Source organism: Copadichromis virginalis, linkage group LG16 (assembly GCF_057382275.1).
Source record: "Copadichromis virginalis isolate Kocher_CV1m ecotype Utaka linkage group LG16, C_Virginalis_male_GT1.1, whole genome shotgun sequence".
NCBI classification, from domain to species: domain Eukaryota; kingdom Metazoa; phylum Chordata; class Actinopteri; order Cichliformes; family Cichlidae; genus Copadichromis; species Copadichromis virginalis.
In genome coordinates, this window is record NC_140633.1 from 14,227,776 (window position 1) to 14,248,184 (window position 20,409).

Consider the following 20,409-nt stretch of genomic DNA (forward strand, 5'->3'; position numbering starts at 1 on the left):
GAATAATATCATCAAAACATTCCAAGAATCTGGAGGAATTTCTGTGTGCAAAGGATAAGGCTGAAAATCAATAATGGATGCCCGTGACCTTTGGGCCCTGCTGCATCACTGCACTAAAGCAGGCATGATTGTCATGAAATCACTGGGAGGGCTCGGGAACACTTCTGGAAATCACTGTCTATGAACACTGTACTGTTCACAAATACAGGTTAAAGCTCTATCATGTGAACATGATGGTGAAACACCGCCATCATTTCTGGGCCAAAGCTCATTTTAAACAGACTGAGGCAAAGTGGAAACTGTTCTGTGGTCAGAGATTCCCTGAGCGCATTTCCTCTATTTTCCTCTCTTTACTTTATTCTCACTGTGGCCAAGATCTGCTCAAAGGTGGAATACTTAGGTTTCTCTCCATCTTGTTGTAATCTCTGAGATCATCTGGTGCTAGATACAGTTAATAAACATTAATCGACTTCAAATGCTCATTTCCAGCTCAATATTATATTTCTGACTAAAGCAGAATATGTAAGGAAAGACATAAAAAGTGTCCTTAAAGAATAGTACTTCAAAGGAAATACTGGTGATATACTCAACTCACCTTGTAGGTCTGCTTGTCCACGGTCTCCACCACAACCATGTCTCCGGTCTGGTCGATCCTGTAGACTGGAGACTGCAGCTTCACTCGGTCTCCCAGCTCCCTCGCCATGCACTGACTCACCTGATTCGCACCCCCTACAAACTTCCTCTCCTTGAGACACAAAGAGAGCAGAGTTCAGTGAGCACCAACAGGGAGAGCAGATGCAGCAACACTGGTTTCTATTTATATTGGGTGGAAGTGACTCTGATCCCCCTCTGGGTACCCCTCGGCAAGGCTAATAAACTCCCAGTTTGGAATGAAGCCGATAAAATCCCCTGATTTATCCTGGTGATACACACCGGTTATCCTCAGTCCGCATTCATTTCCTTCACTACAAATTTCTGCATCTTAATTCAAAAGAAACACGTTCATAAAGCCAGGCCAGCAAATGTTAAATGATGAAGATGACAGTGAGGAGGTAGAGAGGTTTGGGCTGTCAAAGCTCCGATACACAAAACCATTTCCATGTGGTTAGTGTCAACATCTCTCTCATCCCTGACCAGAAACACATTGTGTGCATTCCTCTGTGGCATTTGGATGAATTTGTCAAGCAGTCGCTGTGAAAGCACGAGCTACACCTGAATCAGTCCTGGGCGGTGAAACGAGGTGAGCCTCTTCTTGTCTTGTTTGATTAAAGACACATTTGCAGTTTTGCAGGAGGAGTGCAGCTGCACTCGAAGCAATGCATACCAATAGCATATCCATATGTTTAAGATGACTATGTGTAAATACTTCAAACACCCCTATGTATGCACCATCCACAAGGCGTGTAAGCTTTAAATGTGGAGCAAACAGGAAGGAGCCGACTGCACTACTGTTTGTCATTTGTTTACCAAAGCCTTTGTGGCTATGGGAACAAGGCCCTCAGCTTGAGGAACGGCAGCAGAAAAGATGCCCTGAGTATTCCAAGAAAACATCTTTTGTATGGACAGCATCTTATTCAGGCCAGACTAAGGAGACTGGGCTGTGAGGGATCTCCCTCTGACGTTCACACTGCTCCTCTGAATCACTGAATGAATCTGTGTGAGAGGCAGAGAACGCAAGTCCACTTCTTGGCACGCCGAGAGAATATTCTGTTTGTTCAGACAGATATATAAAAAAACGAATTCTTTCAGTCTGTTGTTCTGAATCAGTAGGTATAATTTTGGGCAGACATACCTGTCCTCCATTGGTGGTGGAGAAGATCCTCATTGTCCCTCCGCACTGTTTGACGTACCAGAGGAACCAGAGAGCCGACACCTCGTGGGGTTCAGAGGTCACGTTTACGTTGACAAACAGTGTGGCGAAGCGACGAGCAGTTCTGGGAGGGATTACATGGAAGGTAAGAAGTCTTTAAATACTGCAGGTACCCCAGTCACAATTTTTATATTCTGTAAGAGTGTGAACAAAGCACAAATAAATCACCATGTCAGGGATTTCTGCTTGCTTGTCCTACTTTTCCAGCAGAGACTTGCACATAATCTACATTTGAGCAGTAATTCAAACACAGGAGCGGTACAATCTTTTAATTAGTGAAGGACTGTTATTTCTATGTTGTTACAAAAATGTAATTTACTTTTTACAAGCTGCATATTTTAAATTTACACAGTAATTAGATTATCAAAAACATTCTCACTCACAGTGCATCATATACTGAAGCTTCTCCACCAAAAACCTCTATGAAACAGCTACAACCTTCAGCATCCGTTTTCAAAGTTTTTGCAGGGATGAGAATTCTTATTCTTATTAGTGCTGACACAGGAAGCTGTAACCATTTCCACCTCTGCAAGTTTGAGTCACTGAACTGGACCTCTTAACTGTGACTGTGGTGTTGGAGCCTTTTAGATCATTTTATTGGAAATAGCATGATGTGCTCTTTGGTTAATTCTACTTCCAGCTCTGGTGAGTGGAATTGTGCAGAATGCTGCATCCATGCACCCTATGAGATACCTTGCTAACTGAGCTCGCTACCATTAGCTTATAACTTTAGCATTAGCTTTAGATTTAGCAATACAACTTTACCCTGGATATAAACGTTCAGAGATAACAGGATGAATAGCTAGACCTATTCTCTGCACAAACGGGAAACATTTTGAACATGTTACCTGGTCCAGCAGAGTTTTTCAAAGAGTTCCTGCATGGTCATCTTGTCCCACTCCTCAGCATGGGGAGCTCTCCAGGGAGCGTCTCTGGGAATCTGAAACGCAGGAGGGTGTTCAGCATGAGTCAGGCATGTAGCAGGTGTGCAACCTGTCCAGTAAACCAATCTAGAATGCTTATTAATAAGAATACTCATTAATAGTGAGAACTGCTTTACCTCCTCGCCCATCTTATCCATTGTTCTAAAGAGGTTGTTGAAGTCCATCAAAGCGATGGGGTTCCACATGGGAGGCAAGGAGCCTTTGAACGGGTAAGACTTTCCCTGTTGGACACATGATTGCGGCCATCATCACCAAAACAATATTCTTCAATCATCAAATAACCATTGCTTATAAAAGCTGTGCTTAATGATGGCAGCATTCAAAGAACAACATTTCAGCATTTGCCATTAAAGATTTGTTTCAGTTGACCTCTAACTGACCGTGAAAGCAGTTTGAAGAGTGGTGGAGAAAGTGGAGTAATAGCTTGTGCAATGTTTACAACTGAATCAGAGATACTGAATCATTAAATGTGATAAGAGTAGCCATAATCTAAAGCCATAATTTTTATGCCTGGTCTAGTTTATTTCTGCATTTCTCAATCACACACAAAGACATACAAACACAGAGGTGACAGTCAGGGGTAGATGCAGTGGTTTCAAAACTATCAAGGTCACTTATTTGTGTTTTGGTTTCCAAAACACAATTGTAACTAGAGATGAATTTTTGTTGCTTTCTAGCAATGGTCTCTTAGCTACGTGTTGATGTAACCTCAAATAATCTCTCCCGTAATATGGCATTTAGCTTGACAAGGACATTTATTTCAAGTCCCACTAAACACAAACTGTTGAAATTCCCTCAGCCTCACAGAGCTGCTAGCTCAGAGACACTGCAGCTGTCTGCAGCTGTATTGAATTAATAATGGCTCCTATTATTTACATTCTCTTAACTTATTGTGTTGTGTAAGGTGATACCACTGTAATAAAGGAAAAAAACAAAACAAATATCAAAAGTGTTTAGTTGTTCATTTCATTGTCCAACAATGCAGCTGTAACTGTCCAGCTGTTATGTAGCCCTAAAATCTTCTTGTCACGGTTAAAGGTAAATCCGTTACTGAGCTAGTCTAATGTCAAATATAGCAATATTTCTTTGTTTCTCCTTGCAAAACTCTCTCAGTATCATTGAAAATCATTATTGATGCATAAATATTACAGAAACAGAAATGTGTAACCTCTTAAACTACAAGACTCAACTGTAGTGGCATCACCAAAAAGTATGATTATGCTAAGAAAAAACAAATCTGTTAGATTAGCATAAAAAAGTACATGGGTAAGCACAATAAAGTGTTTCCTAAGGGGTAATTATAAGAAATAAGACTTTTAATTATATTATCTATAGCAAGGGTTCTGAAATTTAGATGGACGGTTGCAAAGGAAAAATGTACAAAATTAAGAAAAAAAAAGAAAGGCAAATTGTTCTCATACTGTCCCACGGCATGGCAAATTCGGTATCAACAAATTCTGTCATTTTCACTGGAGAGCCACAGAAAACAATTGAACATTCTTTGAGAACCTTAGATCAATAATAAGTTCACACATTTCTCAGATCAGACTCCTCAAAAACAATGAAAGAGAAGACTTCTGTTGAATAAAAATAGCACAGCAAAGTGTTGTGTGACTTTCACTGCTTAAAACATGTAAAAGCAGCTGCACAATCATTTGTGATATTACTAGATTTAGCCATTTACTGAAATAAAATGATCACCTGTTTGTTTGTTTTTAAAGTGTGTGTGTGTGTGTGTGTGTGTGTGTGTGTGTGTGTGTGTGTGTGTGTGTGTGTGTGTGTGTGACTGCAAGGCGACAGCACCTTTGTTTTTTAGTATTCACAGTCTGTTCTTCACTGCTACACAGAATTCAGTGATAGACAGAGAGGGATGATGATGATGATGTGTCTCATTGCAGCATACTGTCTCTGCTTCTGTGCACAGAACAACAGGTCTGTCTCCATGGTGACCACGGCCAAGAGAATACAGAGGGAGGAGAGAAGAGGAGGGGGAGATGAAGCATGGCAACATCTGTTTCCACATCAGCGAGCAGGGAAGTGTCCTCAATCAGAGGACCAAACGAAGACTGCTTGAAGACAAAGGTGACTGTACTTCAGAGTAGGAGGATTTTATTACAACCATATAAAGATAAAGATTTCAATTAATCTCAGAAATCGCTAATCACTGCCCTTAGACTTTTATCCAAATTACATTGTACGCTCTTATCTGACTTCTAAACAAACATCTATGATCAATAAATATTTTATTGCCCAACGTAATATACAGTACTGGGAAAAATGTTTGCTCTTCTTGATTTCTTATTTTTTAAACTACATTTAGTTTTAAAATTTAGTAAATTATTAAATGATTAGATTAACTAATCATTTAATTTAATAAGGGAAAAAAGCTACACAAACCTACCATGTCCTATTTGAAAAAGTAGTTGCCCTCCCTTGTTAAATTGTGAATTTACTTTGATCAGCCACATTTTTTGGAAAGCTGACCTTTGAAAAGTTCACTTTCAACTAGCCACACTAATCCAGAAATCACTTAAATATAACCTGTCTGACAAAGTGAAGTAAGCTAAGCAACACGTCATGCCTTGATCTATAGAAACGCAAAAAAACAGCTGAAAGACAAAGCCAATAACATCCATCAGTCTGGAAAACCTTTTCTAAGACTAAACCAAGTGGAGAGCTGTTATTCAAAAATTGAGAAAACTTTCTAGGAGTGGCCAGTGACCAAAATGACTCCAGGAGTGCATCAATGACTCGTCCAGGAGGTCACAAAAGCACCCAGAACAACATCTCAAGAACTGCAGGCCTCACCTGCCTCAGTTAAGGTGTTCATGATTTATCCAGTAAGAACTACATAAGGCAAAAATGGTCTCGATGGGAGAGTTTCATAGCAAAACTATGGGTAACAAACTGTAAGATTTTCATTAAGCTAAACGGGACACCAGAAGAGGCAAAAGTACTGATAGTGAGGAACATGGAGGATCTGGACAAGTATAACTGACACCAATGTATCAATTACACCAGGAAATGACATGGACACGTTGAAATTAGTTCTTCAACAGAAAGTAATTGATCTAGATTGTGAATATAAGGAGCATAATATAATAGATCCAGAAATAGATTCTGAAAGTAACTTTCTCTCTTCTTTTGTTAAAAATTGTAATTATTTCACTCAGGAACAATATGAAAAAGAAATTAACCTAGACGGGAAGCTCTCATTAATTCACTTTAACAGCAGAAGTATGTACTCTAATTTTGATTTCATTAAGGACTATTTGCAACAATTTTCTCGCCCCTTTAGTGTTATAGCCATCACTGAAACTTGGTTCAATGTCGATAAAGGAATAGATTTTTGTTTGAATGGATATGATTTAAAATACATGAATAGATTAAATAAGGCGGGCGGCGGGGTTGCTATATATGTTCATAACTCTATAAAATATAATGTTGTAACAACTATGTCTATGGCTATTGATGGAATTTTGGAATGTTTGACTATTGAGATTATGAATGAAAAAAAGAGAAATGTTATAATAAGTTGTATATATCGGACACCCAGTTCAAGTATTGACACTTTTAATGAATGGATAGAAAAAACGTTTGCTTCGGTGAACCAAAAATTACTATTTATCTGTGGTGATTTTAACATTGATTTGCTAAATCCAACAAGGTTAAAAGCCATTGATGACTTTACTGACACAATGTACAGCTTATTACTATATCCAACAATAACAAAGCCAAGCAGAATAACTTCACATAGCGCCACTATTATTGACAACATTTTTACTAATGTCATGGATTTCCAAATTAATAGTGGTCTGCTTGTCTGTGATATAACTGACCACTTACCAGTTTTTACTTTGTGTGACTGTGATTTAAAAAAAATAGATACCAAGATCATGATAGCAAAGCGAACAATAAATGAAGAAGCAATTCATGCCTTCAATTTCGATTTAGCACAACAAGATTGGAGTTCGGTGTATGAAGAGTCAGATGTGGACAAGGCTTATGATAATTTTCTAGATATTTTTACTATGTGGTACAATAAACATTGTCCTGTAAACGAACACATGACAAAGAAAAAAAAGATAAAAAGTCCTTGGCTCACAAAAGGAATTATTAATGCTTGCAAAAAGAAAAACAATCTGTATAAACAGTTTATCAAAGTAAAAACAAAAGAAGTGGAACAAAGATATAAAGCATATAGAAATAAATTGACTGATATTATAAGAACGAGCAAACAACTTTATTATAGAAGAAGATTATATGAAAATAAAAACAATATAAAAGGAACTTGGGATGTGTTAAACAACTTAATTAAACAAGGATCTTCTGGAACATCATATCCTGAATATTTTACTGATGCAAATGGTGAAAATCACAACATGAGTAATATTGTCGATGGGTTCAATAAATTCTTCATAAATGTTGGCCCTGAACTAGCAGCGGACATCCCGTGTCATAAAAATGAAAATATCAGTAATATAAAATCAAATCCCTTTTCACTGTTCCTCTCAGCTACAAATGAGCAAGAAGTAATAAATATCACATTAAAATATAAAAGTAAGTCTTCAATGGATTATCATGACATAAATATGTCTGTAGTTAAACAGGTTATTCTGAATATTGCTAGTCCCTTAACATATATCTGTAATTTATCATTTCAGTCCGGTTGTTTTCCAAAAAAAATGAAAATTGCGAAAGTAATACCACTATATAAAAGTAATGACAAACACAGTTTTACCAATTATAGGCCTATTTCTCTACTGCCTCAATTCTCAAAAATTCTAGAAAAACTTTTTAATTCAAGATTAGAAAAATTCCTTGAAAAACATCAAATAATAAATGTTGGTCAGTATGGTTTCAGAACGCAAAGAACCACTTCAATGGCGATAATTGAGGCAGTAGAAGAAATTACTGATACACTGGATAAAAATAAATATGCAGTTGGTATTTTTGTTGACCTCAAAAAGGCCTTCGACACAATCAATCACTCAATTTTACTGGATAAATTGGAAAGATATGGTATTCGAGGGAAAGCTGGTAACTGGTTAAAAAGTTACCTAACAGGTCGGGAACAATATGTTAGCATAGGGCATTACCACTCAGAGAAACTTGGTATTACATGTGGTGTTCCCCAAGGGTCAGTGTTGGGACCAAAACTTTTCAATGTATACATAAATGATATTTTTGATGTTTCTCAAGTACTTAAACTCATACTGTTCGCAGATGACACCAACATATTTTTCAGTAGCGATGATTATACTGATCTTGTAATGACTGTAAACAGGGAGCTAAAATTAATAAAAAAATGGATGGACATAAATAAATTATCATTAAATATAAATAAAACTAAAGCAATGTTTTTTGGTAATTTAAAATATAATATAGAATTACCAATTATCATTGAAGGTGTACCAATTGATAATGTGAGTGAAAACAAATTTTTGGGAGTTATAATTGATAACAAAATTTCATGGAAACCCCACGTCAGACACATAAAAACCAAAATTTCCAGAAGCCTCGCAGTTTTGAACAAAGTGAAACAATTCCTTGATAAAGATGCACTTCGTACTCTGTACTGTACCCTGGTTCTTCCATATCTTACATATTGTGTGGAAGTGTGGGGAAATACATATAAAAATACAACTAATCCATTAGTCACAGTACAGAAACGAGCACTGCGTATTATTCACAAGGCTGGTTATCTAGATCATACTCACAAATTCTTTCTTCAGGCAAAGTTACTTAAATTCCAGGATCTGGTTAATTACAATACATCCATAATTTTGTATAAAGCTTTTACTAAACTTTTACCGGCAAATTTACAAACTAGATTTGAAATTCGAGAAAAGGTTTATAATGTGAGAGGCTTTGGAGAATTCAAATTACCCAGAACTCGAACAACCCGTAAAGGCTTTTGTGTGTCTGTATGTGGTGTGAAAATCTGGAACAGTCTGAGTTTACAATTGAAACAATGCAAAAATATTCATAGATTTAAATTTCTCTACAAACAGTTGGTCTGGTCACAGTATACTCAATGATGGGTTTTAGTGTGCTCTGTAATGTCTGTCCTCTTACCATTGCTGGTATGGATTCCAAAATAAAAAATAAAAAATAAAGTGTGCGTATGTATGTACATATATGTACTTGTGTGTGTAGATATATATGTATGTATATGTATGTGTGTCTGTTACTTGTAGTTATTACTGCCTGTTACCTGTGGTAATGCAATTTATAATTTATATATTCTGTATTCAGTTATGAAGGCTCTAATTGTTGGTTGCGAGCTGCCGCTTAGATGCTTGTATCTGCCCGGGGCTGTTGATGGGTCTGTATGCAATGATGGGCGTAGCTGCGGGAAGTTTATTGTTTTTTTTTGTTGATGAGTGAGTATAGGGGTGGGATTTAATAGGTTTTCTTCGTCCCACTCCTTTTTCAGGCAAGTTTTGTTTTTTGTTTTGTGTATTTTATGTTCAATATAGGTATTTGTTGTGCCTGAAAATGAATAAATAAATGAATGAAATGAAATGAATGAAAACCCACTGTTGACCAAAAAGAATATAAAGGCTCGTCTCATATTTGCCAAAAAACACCAGAAAAACAGATTTGATTTGGTTGCAAAATAATGCAACTCCAAATAATATATCTGAATATGTCAAAGTGTGTCTAAAAATGACAAACTGGTGTATCAGATGGCTGTTCCCTCTGCTTTTTGCCAGCTCTCACAAGCTGGTGGCTTCTTAGTGAATGTGCAGCACTTGGCATTCTCTAAAAGCAAGCTAAACAGACACAGCTGGTACGGCCGTTTCCCTCACTGGTCCTGTGAACGTGCAAACATGCACAGCGTCCAAAGTACTGCAGGATCCAAGGGACAATCCCGGACTCTTTCTCAATCTCTGATAAGCAAGCACAGTATTTAATCAAAGTCTGTTTCCCCGTCTCTGATAGTGATCCCTCATTAATGAATCCAGTGCTGAGAGCTGCATTTGCCTGTTAGGCGGTGGTTTGCTGATAAGGGAAAGCAGTACTGGCCTTTTGGATTACAATCTGCCATAGAAAAGCTGATTAGCTACATGGCTTGCTTGAAAGCTAGCTGTAATTACACAATGGCTTGGGACACATGCTGATTTACAATTACTCTAGCTTTTGTTCTGTGAAGAAATGTAGAGGGTGTCAAATGGGTTAGATCACTGCTTACTGTTCATATAAAGTCTTATTGACTTGTGTCACCATGTGAAACTATGAGTTTATTCTTTTGAATTTCTTCTTTTGTAATTCAAAGCTACTGACAAACAAAAAGGTGTAGTAAAACACTAACACACACACGATAAAAATATAGGTAATAAAGACTGATTGCTGTGAACTGCCGATGCAGGGATTGGTTCTCAGGTGTAAGATAATAAATCATATCAAAACACCACCTCTGAAGCCAGTCTAAAGATTTCTTGTATTTCTATCTTGCAGGGCATTCATTATTGGCCAGCATAAAATGCAAACAGTTTTACAATATCTAATGGTTTCCAAAACCCTGACATTTTCTCTGAAAGGCCCCATTTGAATAGCTACTAGAGTTTTGAGTTTGCTTATCACTGTAATTATTATAGCATTCTAAGACTTCCTTTACTTCACCTTAATATAGGTTGTTTCTTTCTGCTTAATAAGTTCTACCTTGAACAGCTGGGATAGGCTCCAGCGACCCCGTGACCCTGAAAAGGATAAGCGGAAGCGAATGGATGGATGGAAGTTCTGGCTTGAGAGCCTTTCATTTGGGTCTTTTCGCCACACCCATAACAGGGTAGCCAAAGCCATAGTAGCCACTTCCATCACAGCTTAATGGTAAGCTCAGTCCACCAGCTGGTAAAAGGGAAATAATGTGAGCATCCCATCCCATTTTTAGCGCTTTAAAAAGGCATTAGTTACAGCTACGAGGAGATGCAAAAATGGAGAGAAGAGAAGGAGCAAGACTCTTAACTTCCATCTTGGACCACTGTAACACTTGTTGGTGTGTGAACGTGTATATCAGTGTAAGCTGTGAGAGCAGTAACACTAGAATATGCATACACAAAAGCACAAACATGTGCACACACAGAGCACATACACACTGCCTGACAGTGATAGGTGGGAGCTGCTTTTGATGAGGCATGCTGCCATGGAAACCAGCCAGGAAGCTACGAGTGGCGTGTGTGAGTCTGAGTCTTCGAGTGGATCTTACAGAGATAGTAGCTAGGGAGACACAGTCACATGGGAGCTCCCATACACCAGAATGGATTCATTTAGGGTTCACATAACATGCCACAACAGCAGAAATAGAGAAATGTGTTTTCTAACTGCTGTCTGTGTTATGCTGGTGATATTTCGCAGCGCTGTTGTAAGTAGGTTAAGTCAATAATACATCAGTGCTAGGGACAGGGTGGTGAAGATCACGAAACCATGCTTCATTGTCAATCAGTCGCTAAATAAATGGACTAAACAAAAACCACAGAGAGCACACAGTGTTCTTGATCAATATGTTACCCAAGTAATCATAGCACAGAAGACTTCTCGTCTTTTCCTGTGCCTGGATGTTTTAAATTCAACAAGGAAAACACAGGGTGGCTTTTTTAAATGCAGCCAAGTGAGATCTAGAGCAGGGGTAGGCAACCATTCTGATGGCGAGTGCCATTTAAAATTTCCTCAGAGGTCATTTCGCCATATGATTGCATTAGCAGTAAATTTAATAACGCTCTATATGAACAGTTACACACTACATAGAACCACTTTGTAGAATTATATTTGTTCGCAGATGTTGGCAGCTATCAGCGAATAGTTATCAGCTATTTTGAAACAAAAAAAAGACACTTTTTATCCATAACACCAAATGAACTGTACAACAGAAAATACAAATGCTATTTATGGTCTCCTCACAAGAATCCATCCATCCATCCATTCGCTTCCGCTTATCCTTTTCAGGGTCGCGGGGGGCGCTGGAGCCTATCCCAGCTGTCATAGGGCAAAAGGCGGGGTACACCCTGGACAGGTCGCCAGTCTGTCGCAGGGCTAACACACAGGGACAGACAACCATTCACACTCACATTCACTCGCACATTCACACCTAGTGGCAATTTGGATTATCCAATTAACCTATCCCCACAAGCTGCATGTCTTTGGACGGTGGGAGGAAGCCGGAGTACCCGGAGAGAACCCACGCGAACACGGGGAGAACATGCAAACTCCACACAGAAAGACCCCGGCCTGATGGTGGAATTGAACTCAGGACCTTCTTGCTGTGCGGCAACAGTGCTAACCACCGTGCCTCACAAGAATGATAAGGAAAAATAAACTAAGCCAATATGGCATGTTTGTTAATACAGAGACACACATGTTAATGTGATCTCTGGTCTCCCACTCAGAGACACAGGTCTCCGAGTGTCCAGCATTCAGACGGCTACCTGAGGACACTCATGTGAGAGAAAATCTGCTCACACAGATATGTAGAGCCAAATACTGTCAATAAGGCCTCTGGAATGTTCTGAAGACAGTTAAACTTGTCAGGTAGTGATGTCCAGCAGGTGAAAATGCACAGCTGTGGATTCTAGCTGCTTCGATGTTGCATTAACTGGCATTAACTCAGCCAGTTAATGCGAGACAAATCTAGCTGCTCATTAAAGCTTTCTGGTTTGATCAGAAAATAAAACATTGGTCCATACACCTGAAAGGCCCAAAAGTGCATTGTGTCTCGAGTCTACGGATGTATCCATGTATCTCCGTGGTGCTGATGCTGTGCTGAGCGGACAGCTCCTGAAGCTTTTGAAGTGTCGGAATGTGGAAAGCTAACAACGTCCCTCTCACCAGTAGGCTAAGTTATTTTTAGCCAATTACAAGTTGAATCTAGTACTTGGGGTTGTTAGTTAAGATACTGTCATTAAGAAGCGGCACAACTAATGTGTCTATGCAAGCTGATTTGCTATGTGCACCGCTGGCGCGGCCATTTATTTTTTGATGCACCTTCTCAGATTAATTTACTGCGTGTCGTGCCCAGGGCTGGACTGGGACAAAAAAAGGTATTAAAGCCATAAAGCCTTTGAATGAAAACAAATGCTGTTGTGACAGTGATGTAAAATCTTGTTGGTATATGTATGATTTCTATACATTTTACATCAGATAAAAACTTTGGTTGTAAGCTTCAGATAATTATTTAATAACAGCCAGACATTTTAAATGAGAAGAACAAAGAAAAGTATTTCTTTGTGCCCCCCTTTCCCTGTTAATGCCCTACCTGCCCCCCTGGCAAAACTTTGCTAGACCCGCCCCTGCACAGTTACCAGCTGTCAGCTACTTAGAAAAGGATCCTGGTGTTATTTGTCTCTCAGAAACAGTTCATAACTTCCCTTCAACTCATTCATGTCACCTAAAAGGTAAACCTGTTTCTCCATCACCTGTTCAGCTCTGATGATTCAGTAAGGACATCTCCTGGTTTCATCTTCATGTTTCCCTCTCACCACATATCCAAATCGACATCATGACCAGCAGCTTTACAGCTGTGGCTCCAGCAAACATCAGCTGATACTAGAAATTAATATTAAATAAATTCTAACAACAGCTGATGAAGCTTAAACGTGCTGTTTAGCGCGACATCCGGCGGTTTCCTCTTTCTGGCGCAAAGTAGGCGATAAACAAGAGAGAAAAGCCGATCAGCTGATCATTGATCAGTTTCATGATTGAAGTAGCAACAGGAGAGAGAGGGGGAGAGAATGAGAGAAGAAGAGGCAGCTGTGCAGCAAAGACACAGAATAACTCCACCTTTGTGTCTTTTTTCATTCTAGCTGAAGTACAGGACAAACTGTGTTCCTTCTCAGCTCAACTTAGACTTAGACTTAGTTCCTCCTACGCCGGGCGGCGCATCGGGCAGCTCAACACGAAACTCGTAATAATATTTCTGAATGCGGGACGATTCCGTTTGTACGGGACGGTTGGCAACTCTACTAATTAACCTTATGAATAAAATAAAGTTCACTATCAGTAACATCATAGCACCCACCCAGCTGTATAGAAACTCCATCATGCTAGCTAGTACGCAGTACGAGTTATTGTAACTGACTGTAAAAAGTCAGCATAATGAAAATAAACTCCACCTAAGCTTGGTTTATATCTGACCCAGATAGACTGCAGGTCATAACTTCTTACCTGAAGTTCAGTTCACCTGACGCTCGGACCGGCGGCCGCCTTGGGTCTCTCCTCGTCCTGCCTCCGATCTCCCTCATCCACGTGCAGCCTCCACCACTTGTTAATTTTACTGAATCTGTGGAAGCTCCACGATGCCACCACCAAACAACTGAGCTATTTTTACACACCGGCCAGCATCTGGCCAATCCAACACCTTTCATTGTTTATACCGTTACAAAAAAAATAAAAAATCATCGGGCCACCGAGCAAATGCCCATTATGCAAGATGGCCAGTCCAGCTATGGCCGTGCCATCAGTTAACCCTTCGCGTGCCAACTGTGGCACGCGTGCCTAGGGTTGCCGACCCCTTATCTAGAGTATTATTCTGCACAGACTGTATTTTTTAGCAGCAGCTGTGCAAGTTTGAAAGAACACAGGTTTACTAAATGCTAAATAACGTGCTCCTTTAAAAATAACTTTCTGACAAATAAATACTAGAGCAATATCATCAGCTGCCACTCCAGTGTACTCTAATCCTGCAAATGAACACCTACTCCATGGTGTTTAAATCTGCACCTTCAGTGAGCTATGCATAGTGTAGCAACAATCTCTCTCGGTTAGAGGAAGGAAGCATGGCATATGTGGCATACCATAAAATTCACTTTAAGGCTAGAATTGGAAAAGCGAGGGAAGCAGTGCTTTCCAAGTCAAATCTAAAAACTGGCATCAATTAAAACGTGCCAAGGTGAAAGCAATCTCTCTCCTTTCATCTCAAACAGCATTCTGTCATTCCAGCCTGTCGCTGGAAGCTCTGTTTGCCTTGGAAACGGCTTGCATTGGAAAATGTAGCACGTTTCCTGTGTGTAATGTAGATAGATAAATGTCTGGTATTTGGTGGAAGACTAGTGGGAGACCAGCATGCGAGGCAAACTGCTGCTAAAGGTAGCTAGCTCCTCTTTCTTTTTAAAAGATCAAATGTAGGCCTATGTTTCTGTGGTTTTGTAGAATGCCATGCATTACTGTAGATTAAACAGAGTAAAAGCTTTAAATGAGTTTGAAATTACCTTAGCCTTAAACATTTCCACTATTAGTTGTGGTCCATAAAACACTGACAAGGAACATTTTTCTGTAGAATAATTACTTTTACTTTACTTATTTATTTGCTTTTGCTGATTTATCCACAATTTCAATCATCAATGCAGTTATACATGTAATGAGGTGTTTTCATAGTGGTTTATTGTCTCTTTTGCTAAAGTAATGGTTCTTTTAAAAAAACAGAAAGAACCATCGAACACTCGTCACCGTCAGCTATCACTAAATATTTTTTACTAATATAATAGAAATAATAATATTTTACAATTCTTCGGCCAGGAATGAGTGCAGAAAAGTAAAGAAATCTATGTGGAGTGTTATGTACTATACATGGTCACGGTATCTGTTAATCTGATAATCTGTTAATACCATATGTTTTAGTGTGTGTATGTGCGTGTGCGTGTGTGTGTGTGTGTGTGTGTGTGTGTATGTGTGTGTGTGTGTGTTGGTGGAGGGGGGGATATATTGTAGTGTTTCATATGTGCATTTTGTTGTGCACACACCTAGAGGGCAGAAGTAATAATAATCCACCCGGTCGTTAAGTGATGACGTGACGAATCCTACTTCCAGGCCTAAAGTAGTCTGCGTTTAATATGGCTTTTGTGTTGTTAACATGTTTAATGTTATGTATTTTCTTCTATTTAATCTCAAAAATGTCATGGTCCGCGGCCCGGTGTCCGGGGTGCTGCTGGGATGTCCACGCCCACGAGCGTGGCTGCTAACCCCACACCTGCATCCCATCCCAGGCGATCACCAGGTGGACTATTTAATCCTGCCCTACCTGCTGCTCCACGCCAGTCCGTAGTCGCCTCTCAGCGGTAACGTACGCCTGCGGGAAAAGAACTCTTATGACAAACTCTCCATCGGACCTAACACTGTTTTTTCCCTGTGTACCCAGATCACAACTCGGCGTGTTTTTGTTTTCGAGCCACCTGCCTGTCCACCTGTCCGCCTGAGATTTGGTTCACCATCAGCTTCGCCGTCTCGACCCCTTTTGGAGCTCCACCCCCCTCTGGTTCACTCGGCCCGGCTATCACCGTGAGACGCACACTCCACCTTCCCTCGTATGCTGCCTTTTTTCCGCACCCCAGTAATCTGTCTCTCTTTTTGTTTTACAGCCTCTCACAGCCCCGCTCTCGGCGTTCCCTGCGCGGTCCCTCGGTTTCTTCTGGTTCCATACGTTGTTTTTCAGGCTACCCTCACGGGACACCTTTAGTTGCAATAAAAATTACTTTCTTTATTCGCTCCTACCCTAGTGTGTGTGTTCTGCTACTGGGTCCTGCCTGCGCTCGGAACTTCGGTTCATGACAAAAAAAGCTCCTAAAACAGTCACTGATCACTGTTGACCTCCCTTGGCTTTTATTACCGCTAATCATTTATTTAAGCTCAGTTTTTAAAACCTTAGGATGTAACTACAGCCCAGCCCATGCAGCAGTATATGAATGACTAACCTCGTATTGTGGATGGATTATCTCAGTTGTTCTCCTGGCTGAAGTTTGGTCCTTTTACAGCATCCTGCCATGCGATTACATTTGTTCCTGATCACCGAGAACACTCACGTTAACTTTTATCGAGTGGAAAAAAAGTTAGCTTGTTTATATTATGCTAACATAGCTGTGTCGCTAGCGGTCACGTAGCACATCATTAGCTACAGCTAGCCAAACTTCAGTAACCCTACTAATGTCACTGCTGTTTAGTTTTCTGTCTTCATTTGTGTTGGAAGTGACAACAGAATTGTACGTTTTAATTTGTTTCCAAAACCCCGCAGTCAGGGCATGCTATGTTGTATTTAGATAGAAGCTAGCGAGCTAACTTCCTGCTAACTTCTAACTCAGTTAAATGTCATAAATTCCGTTTTCATGAATGCCTGGATGTTAAACTCAATTGTTACACCTGGTAGAGCAGAACGCTGATCATTTTATTAAAGATGAAAGACTTCAGACAGTTTTTCAACTCTCAGTAATGCCATAGTGATCGTTTGATATATGGACCTGCAGCGGAGTTTAGGCCCAGACACAGCTAGTGACGTCAGACTTAACGACCGGATTGGACTGGCTTTGAAGTTATAATTCAGTGACTGAAGATAGCCAACATAGGCACTCTCCATCCACACACACAGAGAAAGCTCCCAGCCACGTTACTCAGCCCAGTGATTTACAATAGGGGTAGTTTCACCAGGGGACATAGTAGCAATGGAAAATTAAATCAGGTAGAAGAACACAACTCTGTTAAGGACAGTGGTGCAGCCTCACTAATGAGATATTGAGCACAGAATAACAAGAACAAAGAAATATAGCCTGAGTGTCTCTTTCTTCCTTTCCTCTTTGTTTGCCTTTCAACCACTCAGAAAAGAGAAACTGCATTACTAAAATCCCTCTGGCAAAGATTAACATCTCCAGTCACTAATGCTAAAGAAGGGAGGAGTGGTGGCTGTTCTGTAGACATATAGGAAACCACAGGAACATTTGGTTTTCTTTTTCATAGTACCTCAGTCTTCTTTAAGTAATCTGGAAAGCAATATAGGGGAGATATATGGGCAATAGTGATTTAAACGGCAAACTTTAGGGCTGAAAATGCAGCCAGAATAGAATAGAAAAGTCCCGTATTGTATTTGTACATGTACAACAAAATTGTGGGTGCCCCATGCCAATTTTGCAGGAATAAAATTTAAATAGTAAGACAGCAGGAATAAATAACAAACATGAGAAATATATAAAATCAAGACTAATATATACAAACAAGAGACAAAAGACATACATTAGAGCAAAAGTTGGAAAGTCTGTGTGTGAGTGGCCTGAGTGATGAGGGTTACTCAGACCATGGCTCAGATTAGTGGCTGGGTGGGCAGGAGTGGAGTTTTTTGTGGCGTATTGTTTGTTAATAGTCCAAATGGCCCAGGGGAAGAAGCTGTTAGTGAGTTTGGCGAGTCAAACAGGAGGTGGGCAGGGTCACCTGTGATGGCCCTGGTTTGTCTGAGACAGGAGAATCTGGCGATGGCCTCCAGGTGTGGCAGAGGACAGCCTTTTTTTGGCAGTATTAATTACCCTCTGCACAGCCTTTCTGATCTCAGTTGTGGGCCCTGTGTACACAGAGCATGCTCTCCACTGAGGAGCAGTAGAAGCCCAGCAGTAGCTTCTAGTCCAGGTTTTTCTTCCTCAGGACATGGAGGAAGTGCAGCCGCTGTTGGGTCTTCTTTACCAGGGTGTTTACCGATCTTTAACCTAGGAATAAGAGGGAAAGGGGCATCTGAAGGAGGTCGGTTTGGCGATAAGGATGTCTGGGATTATAGAGTTGAATGTGGAGTTATAGTCCATGAAGGGCATCCTCACGTAGCTCTTCCTGTTAGCCAGATGGCTCTGCTCCACATATTTCATTTTTTTCCCCCAAACCACTGTCCAAAAAAACTAAAGCTAAGAGTAAAAAAAAAGATATTCCTTGTAGTTGGTCATTAGGTTTGCACACATCTCAGGAGGGTTTTGGCCCTCTTTACAGAAAATCTCTAAATGCTTTAGGTTTTAAAGCCGCCTACAGCACATTTTCTACAGGACTGAGGTCTGGTGTTATAACCAGTGTGTTACCATTGGTGTTCTTGGTAACTGGTCCCAGTCTTGAGATCATTAACAAGCTCCTCCACTGCTATATGTTCTGTCTGACCGTGTGTGGGGGGGGGGTGGCTAATTTTTTTGATTACAGTCAAGTGAACTAAAGTTAACAATGATGATAACGTGACAAGTTATTACTTCGTTGTTAGTGCAAACAAAAAGATTCCCAAAAAATGCTTCAAACTCTACTGCTGATGGCAAAGAGGCTAGCTCTGTTAGCTCATGCAATGTATTAACGTTGCAACTTTGGTCAGTAAATATAAAAAAGTCAAGCTGACAGGAAAAGTGCCAGCGGCAGAAAGTGGCAATTGAAAAATGTTGATAAAGATCCTTGTTGCCATGCCTACTGCGTGATGCCAGAAAATTAGCAGAGACTTGGATTTCCTTTCTATTGGATAATGGGTCAGACTCAAGATATGGTGCATCATCTTCTGAAAACTGTCATCATTTACTCCATCACTTAAAGTGAAGAATACATCTGGAACATGTCATGAGTAAACATCTGTCATTGAGTACACAGAGATGACATAAACCAAGAAAGCTTGGAGTAGAAAATTATCTGCAATAAAAAAAAGACACTCACATTAACATAATGCACCAAGTTCTCCTGCTCGTTGACTTTGTAGGTCTTTATGCCGTACTCTTTGGCCAGACGGAGGATGCGGTTCTGTGTCGGTCCAATGTAGGCACCGCCTAGATCAACCCACTTTGCCTCCTTATTCTAAAAGACACATACTCGCAATTAGATCATGACAAAAAAGAAAGAAATGTCACACATATTTCTGAAAAGGCTAACTGATCTATGCTTGTACTTCTACGCTCATAAATGACTTGAATGTAAATGTCATTTTTTTTCTGTATGCCCATTAAAAGCAATAGATACACTATCTTGGTTGTAAAATTAAAAAGGCTGGAAAGTATTTATATTACTGTTACTGATTGTCTCTTTTATGAGCCGCTCCTACAGTAGTATTGACACTCTTTGCTTTACCTGCACAGTGAAGGTACGACCACCAACCCGGTCTCTGGCTTCCAACACTACAGGATCGAGCCCACTGGCTTTCAACAGCTTTGCAGCACTCAAACCTGCAGAAGGACAGAGACACCAACAGGACTTAAACATAAGGATTCAAGCAATATATGTGCTTTCTGTACTTGTAAAAAAAGCAATAGCAAAAGGCACACAGGGATTTTAAAGGTCTTTTAAAATTAATGACAAAAAGGGCTTCCAAAAATCCTAATGCTAGTTAGGACATTGTTATACCATCAACAGCTATTCCCACTTTAATTGTTTTCCGTTGTGCATTTACACTGATTAGCTTTTAGGTAGGCATGCAACTCTTAAATACAATTACATAACATTTGCTTTTCAAATGAACTGAGAGAGCTCTGGGAAAAATGGAGGGGGAAGGATGGGTGGGGGCTGTTGGGGAATCACAAACCAGCCAACCTGCTGATCATGTGGGGAGGAAGAGCTAACAAAAAAAGCACTGAGTACTCATTGGTTTAGCAACCGCAGAGTATACTGAAGAAAAACAGCTTTTCATACACTGACCTCTGGCACTCCTAGTTATACTTTAATTCAATAAGACTACTAAATGAATCTAGGCATGAACACACACACATGCAGAGAATTAGAGGGCAGCATATGACTCTGAAGCGCTGATCTACAGGGCTGCTAAACACACAGAATATTGTTAAGAAGCTGTTCTTTAGAAGGGGAAACTGGGAGAAAAGGTACACCAAATTAAACAGCTAG

The 20,409-nt window shown here is 39.9% G+C and overlaps 1 protein-coding gene and 1 long non-coding RNA gene across 3 annotated transcripts in view; one reads left to right on the top strand and one right to left on the bottom strand.

The window, feature by feature from the left end:
• LOC146690417 (amine oxidase [flavin-containing]-like) overlaps positions 1-20,409 on the bottom strand; it is a 58,822-nt gene that overhangs the window by 8,718 nt on the left and 29,695 nt on the right. Inside the window, exons 3-8 of the mRNA XM_085435477.1 lie at positions 19,642-19,736; positions 19,234-19,371; positions 2,931-3,035; positions 2,719-2,810; positions 1,793-1,934; positions 596-745 (exon numbers count right to left, since the gene is read on the bottom strand). Coding sequence (XP_085291603.1) covers positions 596-745; positions 1,793-1,934; positions 2,719-2,810; positions 2,931-3,035; positions 19,234-19,371; positions 19,642-19,736 — 722 coding nt within the window. The remainder of the gene's footprint in view (positions 1-595; positions 746-1,792; positions 1,935-2,718; positions 2,811-2,930; positions 3,036-19,233; positions 19,372-19,641; positions 19,737-20,409) is intronic.
• LOC146690418 (uncharacterized) lies at positions 1,896-16,288 on the top strand. 2 transcript variants are annotated; one of them, XR_014915805.1, is made up of 5 exons: positions 1,896-1,955; positions 4,739-4,896; positions 15,795-15,866; positions 15,947-16,086; positions 16,167-16,288. It is a non-coding gene; the product is annotated as an uncharacterized LOC146690418 (long non-coding RNA). The 2 variants fall into 2 exon arrangements; XR_014915804.1 differs by lacking the exons at positions 1,896-1,955; positions 4,739-4,896 and having other exon boundaries at positions 10,540-15,866.